Source organism: Penaeus vannamei, chromosome 21, assembly GCF_042767895.1.
Source record: "Penaeus vannamei isolate JL-2024 chromosome 21, ASM4276789v1, whole genome shotgun sequence".
NCBI classification, from domain to species: Eukaryota; Metazoa; Arthropoda; class Malacostraca; order Decapoda; family Penaeidae; genus Penaeus; species Penaeus vannamei.
Window position 1 is genome coordinate 15,738,144 of NC_091569.1, and position 10,000 is coordinate 15,748,143.

Consider the following 10,000-nt stretch of genomic DNA (forward strand, 5'->3'; position numbering starts at 1 on the left):
TAACTGCAGATGATACGATAACCACATAATGTGAAACAGAGTTTACCTCTTATGTATGTCTGGTTTAAGAAGTCTTCCCAGTCAAGGGAAAATCCGTTATTTATCTGGGATAGGACCAAAGTAGCAGCACTAAGCCCTCCCCCCACAGGTGCTCCTGGCTCTGGTAGGCGCCGCGTGCGCATTGCCCCTGGACGCCCCGCAGCCCGTCGAGGACACGGCCGAGGTGGCGCAGGCGAAGGCCGACTTCCAGGCGGCCTACGACGCCGCCGCCGCTGCCGCCGCCGCCGGCGCCGTCCCCGAGGTGGTGGTGCCCGAGGGCGCCCCGGCAGCCGTCGACGACACCGCGGAGGTCGCCGCCGCCAAGGCCGCCTTCCAGGCCGAGTTCGAGCGCGCCGCCGCCGCCGCCGAGGCCGCCCCCGACTTCGACCTGGACGGCGCCCTCTCCACCTACAGCGGACAGCTCTCCACCATCAACGGCAGGCTGTCGCCCTTCTTCACCAACACCTACCCCTACGGAGCCTTCGGCCTCCACGCCCCCGTGCTCGCTGGCGCCCCTGTCGTCGCTGGCGCCCCCGTGGTGTCCGGCGCCCCCCTCGCCTACAGCGGCTTCCACGGTCTCCACGGCGCCCCCCTCGCCTACAGCGGCCTCCACGGCTTCCCCGCCGCCTACGGCTTCCCCGGCGTCGTCGGGTCCCCCTTCGTGCAGGTCGTCAAGGCCGAGTAGACTGGCGGCGCCTCCCCGTGTGAGAGTTTTGTACAGTGCATGCGACGCGTCTTTCAATTTCTCAACCTTTCAATGCGTCTCTTGCTGTACTTCCCTGTGCACATATTGTACACAGCATTTCATGTCCTCGAGAAAAGAAAAGAAAAATGTATCAGACTATCAAAGATAAATCGATAAACCCTGAAGTTCTCTTTCTGTCACTCCTCAGAAAACGTCTCCCAAAATCATGGTCGTCGTCATTCCTAAAACAAAAACTCTTCACAAACTGACGATGGCAGGCCGTGCGCCACGCGTCCGAATAGCATCAAAGCATTTTAAATCATAACCAACCAGTTGTCACTCATCGACAAAACTTTTTAATTTTTTCTTATCATCATTTTTGTAACTATCATTGTTACTGCTACCACTAATAATGAGAGTGATGGCGATATTTTCATTGTTATTACCTCCGCCAAGGAAGTTATGTTCTTGTGGCGTTGGTTAGTTAGTTTGTTCGCTGGTTAGCAGGATAACTCAAAAAGTTGTGGAACAGAGGTGTGTCTCAGCTTGACTTAGATGCCTTTAAATTTTGGGGCTGATCCGGATCTAGGATTTTTTGTTTGTTTGTTCGTTGGTTCGCAGGATAACTCAAAAAAGCAATGAAGAGGTATTTATGGATCTTTTTACCTGATGTGTGTCTTAGCCAATTCAGATGCTAAGGATCATTAATATCATTATTGTTCTCATTATCATTATCATCATCATTATATCATCATCGTTATTATTTGTTGTTATTATTACTATCATTATTATCATTATTGACGTCATTATCATTATCACCACTATTATCATCATTTTTTAATCATTACTGTTATCAGCATATTTTATCAGTACTATTACCGTTGTTTATTATCATTATTTTTATAATGATTATCAATATCATCATCATCATTATCATTATCAATATCATTATCAATATCATTATCAATATCATTATTATTATTATTATTATTATTATTATTATTATTATTATTATTGTTATTATTATTATTATTATTATCATTATTATTATTATTATTATCATTATTATTATTATTATTATTATTATTATTATTATTATTATTATTATTATTATTATTATTATTATTATCATCATTATTATTATTATCATTATTATTATCATCATCATTATTACAATAATAATAATAAGGACGACGATGATGATGATGATGATAATAATGATAATGATAATAATAATAATAATAATAATAATAATGATAATGATAATAATAATAATAATAATAATAATAATAATAATAATAATAATAATAATAATAATAATAATAATAATAATAATAATAATAATAATAATGATAACAATAATAATAATAATAATAATAATAATAATGATAATAATAACAGTAACAGTAATAATAATTATGATAATGATAATAATAATAGTAATATTAATAACAGTAATGATAATAATGATAATAATAATAATAATAATAATAATAATAATAATAATAATAATAATAATGATAATAATAATAATAATGATAATAATGATAATAATGATAATAATGATAATAACAGTAACAATGATAAATATAATGATAATAATAATGATAATAATAATGATAATAATAATGATTATGATGATGACAATAATGATAATAGTAATGATAACAATGATAATAATAATAATAATAATAGTCGTAGTAATAACAAACAACAATTATGATGATAAATGACATCAACAAGAACAACAGCAACAATACTATTATCATTAGCATTATTATAGTATTTTACAGAGAGAAAGAAGAGGGGGAAGGGGGGGGGGGCAGACAGACAGACAGAGTCACTAACCCCGCTTCACCGAGGCCGTAGGTCCCCCCCCTCCCCCCTCCCCCGCGACCGCCCATAGTCCGCGCCCATAGATGGCAAGTCGGGTCATTAACGTCCTCATTAGCGGTCAAAAACAACGCCGATGATGGCGATGCGACTTCGATGACGATGACTATGATGAGGTTTTGACGACGATGACTTTGAGGATGTTTTGATGACGATGACTATGACGGTGAGAGTATGATGACTATGACGATGAGTTTTGATGACGATGACTATGACGATGGCTGTGACGATGACGGTGAGAGTATGATGACTATGACGATGAGTTTTGATGACGATGACTATGACGATGGCTGTGACGATGACGGTGAGAGTATGATGACTATGACGATGAGTTTTGATGATTATGACGATGAGGTTTTGATGACGATGACGGTGAGAGTATGATGACTATGACGATGAGGTTTTGATGACGGTGGCTATGACGACGGTAAGAGTATGATGACAATGGCGATTACGATAACAACGACGATGACGAATATAACTATATATTTTGTTATCGCTTTATCAGCAAGCTTTAATGTCATTATTTCTACGGATAGTTTCATTATCATTATTGTTATTATCATTATCATTATCTTTACCATTGCTATTATCATTATTGTTATCATTGTTATTAAGAATATTGTTATTATGATAATCATCATTATCATTATTATTATCATCATTGTTATTATTACTCTCTTTATTATTATCACCATCATCATTCTCATCATCATTATCAATATCATCATTATTATTATCATCATCATCATTATGATTATAATTATTAGCATTATTATTATCTTTATTTTCATTATCATTATCATTATTATGTTATAATCCTTATTATTGGTATCATTATTGATATCATAATTACTAATACTACTTCAAATGTTTTTATTACTCTCGTCATCATTATGATCTTTTTATGACAATTATTAAAATCATTGATATGTTTATCATTGTCATTTTTAATGTTATCATTATCATTGTTGCTGCTGTTGTTGTTATTATTATCATTATCATTATTATTATCATTATTTTTATTATTACTATTGTTATTATTATTATTGTTGTTGTTGTTGTTGTTGTTGTTGTTGTTATTACTATCTTTATCATTATTATTATCATTCAAATTGTTATTATCATCATTGTTATTATCACTGTTAATATCATAATCACGATTGATAGTATCATTATCATTATTTTTATTATCATTATTACTATTATTGATTTGTAATTGCCATTATTATTATTGTTATTATTATTATTATTATTATTTTTATTATTATTATTATTATTATTATTATTATCAATATCATTATTATTGTTGCTATTATTATAGTTATTGTTATTATTATCATTGTCATTATTACTATTATTATTATTATTATCATTATCAGCATCATCATTGTTATCATTTTGGGCATTATCATTACTGTTATCATCATTATTATTGTTGCTTTTATTATCATTATTATCACTAAAGTTATCAATATCATTATTGTTGTTGTTATTCTTATTGCTATTATCATTATCATCATGAGTACATGAGCGATAGTAAATGGGAATAATGTTTTTGTACCATTCTAAAATACAGAACATAAAAATTGCCTTAAACTCAGGTCCTCAGAGATGCAAAAACAACCAACAGCATAATCAAACACGCAAATAGCCTCTTCAAGACTGTGGATGATATATACTCCCCCTCTTGAATCACAAGACACTTTACCTCGTCGATAAAGGTGAGAAAAAAAAGAGAGAGAGAAAAAGAACATAAAAACAGGTTTTGCGTGTGTGTATGTGTGTGTGTTTTCTATCTCCTTTTTTCTCTTTTATTTTCTGTCGTCCTTTTTTATGGCAACACTGGTTACTTGTAAATGAGGCGACGCAGAAAAAAATAATGTAGGAAAGATTTGTTTAGAAAATATTATGTTAAATGTTCAGAGCCAAGAAGTATTTTTTCCCTCCCTCTGAACTTAGTATCATATCGTGATTTTAGTCAACATTTTAAATCATTGAAAGGGAGGGAGGGAGGGAGGGAGGGAGGGAGGGAGGGAGAGAGAGAGAGACAGAGAGAGAGACAGAGAGAGACAGAGAGAGAGACAGAGAGAGACAGAGAGAGAGAGAGACAGACAGAGAGAGAGACAGAGAGAGAGAGAGATAGATCGATAGATAGATAGATAGAAAGAGAGATATATATGTAGAGATATAGATAGATAGATAGACAGAGAGATAAATACATAGATAGGTTGATAGATAGACAGATAGATAGATAGACAGATAGGTAGATAGAGAGGGAGGGAGGGAAGGAAAGAGAAAGAGATAGATAAATAGATACATAGATAGAGATAGATGGATAGATAATAGATAGATAGATGGAGCGAGAGAGAGAGAGAGAGAGAGAGAGAGAGAGAGAGAGAGAGAGAGAGAGAGAGAGAGAGAGACAGAGAGAAAGAGACAGATAGAAGGGTAAAGGAACAGAGGGAGAGGAGGGGGGGGGGGAAGAGAAAGAGAGAGAGAGAGATAGAAAGAGAGAGAGAGAGAGTGAGATTGAGGGGCAGAGGGACAGAGAGAGAAGGAAGGGGAGGAAGAGAAAGACAAAGGGAAAGAGAGAGATGGTGGGGGTGAGGGACAGAGAGAGGGGGAAGGGGAGAGGGCGAGAGAAAAGAGAGAAAAAATATTTATTATTTCTTGTATAATGCTGAACTCCAAGTATAATAAAAATATGATTAAAATCTGGTACTTGTTACAGGGAGAGCTACCATTCAGCACCATTTTAAGTTCCATTTCCGTTATGATTACAATCATAATGATCGTAATTACGGTCTTGATTACAATAACAAAGACTGTGATTGTTGTTATCATTATGCTATCTCTACCTGTATTAACACACTTTAATTTCGATTCCTGCTAATTATTTTACTTAGATTGTTTGTTTTTTTTTACATAGAACCGTTAATCATTAATTCTGCCATTGTATCAAATCATTAGTTTATTCATGTATTCATTCTCATACATGAAAAAAATACACAGGGGTAGGAATCCATTATCCTATTGTTATTATTATCAAAATATTCTTTGTTTGGAGCAAGTTTCCTCCAAAGGGATCCGTTCTATTAATCAACAGAAAAAAAATGTATTGAGATTCTCATGATACATAGCAGTGCATGTATTAAATCAACCTCCCATAATTGGTAGCATGAATTAATTAGAGAGAGATTTCATCTGATTTCATATTGTGCAAACATTAGCTTTAACAATTATAATGAATGTCTTTGTGTTTATGCGAATTAAAAGTGTGTGCCTTTAACTATCAGGTACCTCTGTCAATAGACATTTTTATTCTTGTATATATTTCTGTGTTTGTATGATATTGTAAGCGTTCAGTGAAAGAGAGAAGGGAAGTAGGGAGGCAGAGAGAGAGAGAGAGAGAGAGAGAGAGAGAGAGAGAGAGAGAGAGAGAGAGAGAGAGAGAGAGAGAGAGAGAGAGAGAGAGAGAGAGAGAGAGAGAGAGAGGGGGGGGGGGCAGAGAGGGGGGTGATCCAGATGCGAGAATGGTGAATCCGAACGTGATGGGCCTCGCCCTGATCCCAAGGTCCCGCCCAAGTTGTTACCATTCCGTTTGGGGGAAACTCTTCTGTTTCGAAAGGATTTCTGTCTCCCTAATTCCATCGAAACCCAAGCAACAAGCACCTCAGGAAGTGGAAGTGTGTACCGATCTCCCTAGACCCCTCGGCGGCCACCTTGCCAGCGCCCTCACCGGCTATGCACTAAAAGGGTAACTGGTGCCGCAGGGGATGTCGCCCCGTATATATACGAGTGGGACGTCGTCAGCCTCTGTGTCTTCGCTAGCTCGCACATCCCTGAAGGAAACATGAAGCTCGTGGTGAGTATTCGGATGCAGCCGTGTTCGATCGAGTGAGAATGTTTTGCTCTTGGCCATTTCATAGTTCAGTTCCCTCGGTTCTTGGTGGAGCAATGTGTACATGAAATTTCCGTGACTGTGTGTGCACGTGACTAACGGAACGAACGTCCTTCAGGCAATCTTGGCTCTGGTAGGCGCCGTGTGCGCAGTGCCCGTCAAGGATACGGCGGAGGTGGCGAAGGCCAAGTCCGAGTTCCAGGCCGCCTTCGACCGTGCCGCCGCTGCCGCCGAGGCCGCCCCCGACTTCGACCTGGACGGCGCCATCTCCACCTACAGTGGCTACCTCTCCACCATCAACGGAAAGCTCTCCCCCTTCTTCACCAACACCTTCCCCTACGGAGCCTTCGGCGTCCACGCCCCTATCGTCGCTAGCGCCCCCGTGGTGCCCGGCGCCCCTCTCACCTACACCGGCATCCCCGGTGCTCCTCTCACCTACAGCGGCATCCCCGGCGCCCCCCTCGCCTACAGCGGCCTCCATGGCTTCCCCGGCGTCTACGGCTTCCCCAGCGTGCTCGGGTCCCCCTTCGTGAAGGTCGTCAAGGCCGAGTAGACCGGACTCGGGCGGCGTTTCCGAGCGAGAGGCTGCGCGGACATCGCCTTCGCGCTCGGGATTCCTTCAGATACACTTTCGACTCAGTCTATGATGAATCTCTTCGCACTAAAAGAAAATTGAAAAAAAGAATATAGTACTTTAAAATATATTTCAAAATCATAAAAAATATTTTATTTGTCACCTCAGAATCGGATTATCTTTATTGAAATGACATTCTCTGTTGCTATCTCCCTCTCTTTTGCTTTCTTTCTCTCTCTTTCTCTCTCTCGATCATTCTTCCTCTTTCTTAATTTACTCTCTCTCTATCTCGCACTCTCTCTCGGGTTCTCTCTCACTATCTATCTATTTTAATCAGCCAATGCTAAGAATACCACTTGGAAAATGATCAGTGCCAGAAATAGAGCGAAGGTTGGCATCCGCATGTTGGCCAGCAGAGTCCAGAGAATCATAGTCTACGGGATCGGTTAAAAAACCAAAGGAAACGAAGAGCTGGAGAATCTAGAGGAAATTTCCTTAAACGAGATCTGATACAATAAGAATACATATAGACAAACTTACGTGTGTGTGTGTGTGTGTGTGTGTGTGTGTGTGTGTGTGTGTGTGTGTGTGTGTGTGTGTGTGTGTGTGTGTGTGTGTGTGTGTGTGTGTGTGTGTGTGTGTGTGTGTGTGCTGCGACTGACAACAGTTTGACAATATATTGAAATAGGCCACAGGTTGCCAAACATTGTGAAATCTAATATGAGATACCTACATCGAGGTAAATATCAAACTACTGTTAGGGTAACACACCCATGTATTACAAAAGAAAAAAAGTCTAAGATACACACACACACACACACACACACACGTGGCGTCCTCTACGCAGGGTCCTTGTTCTAATACTTCATAATAAGCAAGAATATAATGAAGCAAAATAAAAGTCCCACTGGCCGTTATCTCTTTCTTTTTAAACTTAATATACCGTAGATATTGATAAATCTATGGTTTGGTTTTCAAGATGTGAAGGATAAGACCAGTTGGGGAAGGAAGGAAGAAACAGATAGAAGCAGAGAAGGGATTCCTTTAGCTTGGCGGCTAAGGGCGAAGAAATGAAGAGAAGGTCAAGGAGGGTGGAGGGAAGGGAGGAAAGGGGAGAGGGGGAAGGTGGACGGAGGAAGAGGGAGAGAGGGAAGGTGGAAAGAGGAAGAAGAGGGGCGAGGTGAAAGGAGGAAGAGGGAGAGGGGGAAGGTGGAAGGAGGAAGAGGGACAGGGGGAAGGTGGAAGGAGGAAGAGGGAGAGGGGGGAGGTGAAAGGAGGAAGAGGGAGAGGGGGAAGGTGAAAGGAGGAAGAGGGAGAGGGGGAAGGTGGAAGGAGAAAGAGGGAGAGGGGGAAGGTGGAAGGAGGAAGAGAGATAGGGGGAAGGTAGAAGGAGGAAGAGGGATAGGGGGGAAGGTGGAAGGAGGAAGAGGGAGAGGGGGAGGTGAAAGGAGGGAAAAGGGAAAGGTGGAGGGAGGGAAAAGGGAAAGGTGGAGGGAGGGAAGGGTGTTGGAGAGAGGGAGGGAGAAGCTGGGAGATAGGGTGGAAAGTGAGAATAATAGCCACCATACAGTGTAAATCATAATGATAAAGATAACCATTTCAAAATTCACCAAAACGCAAAAACTGGCACGCTTAGAGAGACAGTTTGTCAATCGAAGACAGATATTTTGTCAAAGAAGGGAATCAAATATTTACCAGTTCATGGTGCCCATTTTACTTTCACTTGACCCATCCCCCTCCTCGTGGATATAGGCCTTAATGAAGAAAAAGAAAAGTGGAACCAAACTCTGAGGGTCTAATTACTTCGAGCAAAACGACCAAACCACCGCCGTGGCTCGTTTCGGAACACGGCCGCAATCGCCACTGCTTATGGCAAGGTCAGCGGTGCGCGCCGGCTAGCAAGAATAAAGTCAACACAGTCTCGTCAAAGTATAGGTAGATATAGGCCTACATTAGACTGTCGAGGCCTACATTAGACTGTCGAGTGCATGGGAGGGATAGATAATTGAACTCATAAAGAATTCTTCTTCTCTAATATAAACATGATATATTGTATAGAAAAAAAACTTTGCTGATATATAAACTGGCAATACCAACGTTAAACTAGTATAGCAACTGTGTCTGTCGGTATTTTGGCAAAGGACAACAAACTCCAAATAGCAAGAATGAGCTTAAAATATTTCCTTTACTTGGCAATAAATAAAAATTTTATTTGATGAGAAATAAATAAAAACTGGACTGTCTCACTGGTTTGAGATAAACAGTGATATGTCAATATAATGATTTGTATTGGTTCCTATTTATATGATAAAGGGAAGTATATTAACATCCTACATGATGGATTAGATTAAATGTCTATATTTTTTCAACATATGCTTAAATGCTGTTTTAACTGCAACTGATTTTTAAAATCTCGCTGTCTAGTTCTGTTTACATGTTTACAGGGGGTGTTACACTAGCACAATTTCCGTGTTTTTTTTTGTTTTTTTTTCTCGCTACCGCTTGTATTTTAGGTGAATGCGATAAATTCCAGTCAAACGATAATTATCGTTTTCGCTGGCAAGTTTCCGTGGTCTTTTTCGTTCAAATGATGCTATAATAGATAATCGTTATAGTAATGTAAAAAAAAAAGTATTTATAATATAAAACGATTCAAAAAGACAGTCTAAACTGTAAATAATATTTTAAACATACAAGTTTGTAACTACCTGCTCGCCTGTTTGTTTACATTTGTCCCCGTCAGCTGACTAGGTGAGAGTAACAAGAATACGCCCTTATTTAGTATTATACATACGTTGTTTCGCATTAAATCGTCGCCACATAGCCAGAATAACGTCCATCATCGCCAGAGCCTGTGCGGGAGTTGAACCCATCTTTCTGTGTTTAGAATTTTGGTCGGACTGTT

General features: G+C 39.4%; 2 protein-coding genes across 2 annotated transcripts in view; both read left to right on the top strand.

The window, feature by feature from the left end:
- The window catches only part of LOC113811505 (uncharacterized), a 1,085-nt gene extending 176 nt beyond the window's left edge, over positions 1 to 909 (top strand). The window contains exon 2 of the mRNA XM_027363268.2: positions 149 to 909. Within this exon, the coding sequence (XP_027219069.2) occupies positions 149 to 724 (576 nt within the window). The 3' untranslated portion in view covers positions 725 to 909. The remainder of the gene's footprint in view (positions 1 to 148) is intronic.
- A 1,885-nt stretch (positions 910 to 2,794) lies between these two features.
- Positions 2,795 to 7,245, top strand: LOC138865534 (uncharacterized). The gene is made up of 3 exons (XM_070136222.1): positions 2,795 to 2,995; positions 6,327 to 6,485; positions 6,640 to 7,245. Exons 1-3 carry the CDS (start codon positions 2,795 to 2,797, stop codon positions 7,072 to 7,074), a joined length of 795 nt encoding a protein of 264 aa, XP_069992323.1. The 3' UTR covers positions 7,075 to 7,245.
- Positions 7,246 to 10,000: the final 2,755 nt, after the last annotated feature.

Excerpts from the sequence above, each read along its gene's own strand:
- LOC138865534 (XM_070136222.1), top strand. The coding sequence starts at position 2,795 with ATGACTATGACGATGAGTTTTGATGACGATGACTATGACGATGGCTGT. Across the intron at positions 2,996-6,326 it reads TGATGACGATGACGGTGAGA|ACCCCTCGGCGGCCACCTTG; the intron begins GTATGATGACTA and ends CGATCTCCCTAG. Across the intron at positions 6,486-6,639 it reads AAGGAAACATGAAGCTCGTG|GCAATCTTGGCTCTGGTAGG; the intron begins GTGAGTATTCGG and ends AACGTCCTTCAG.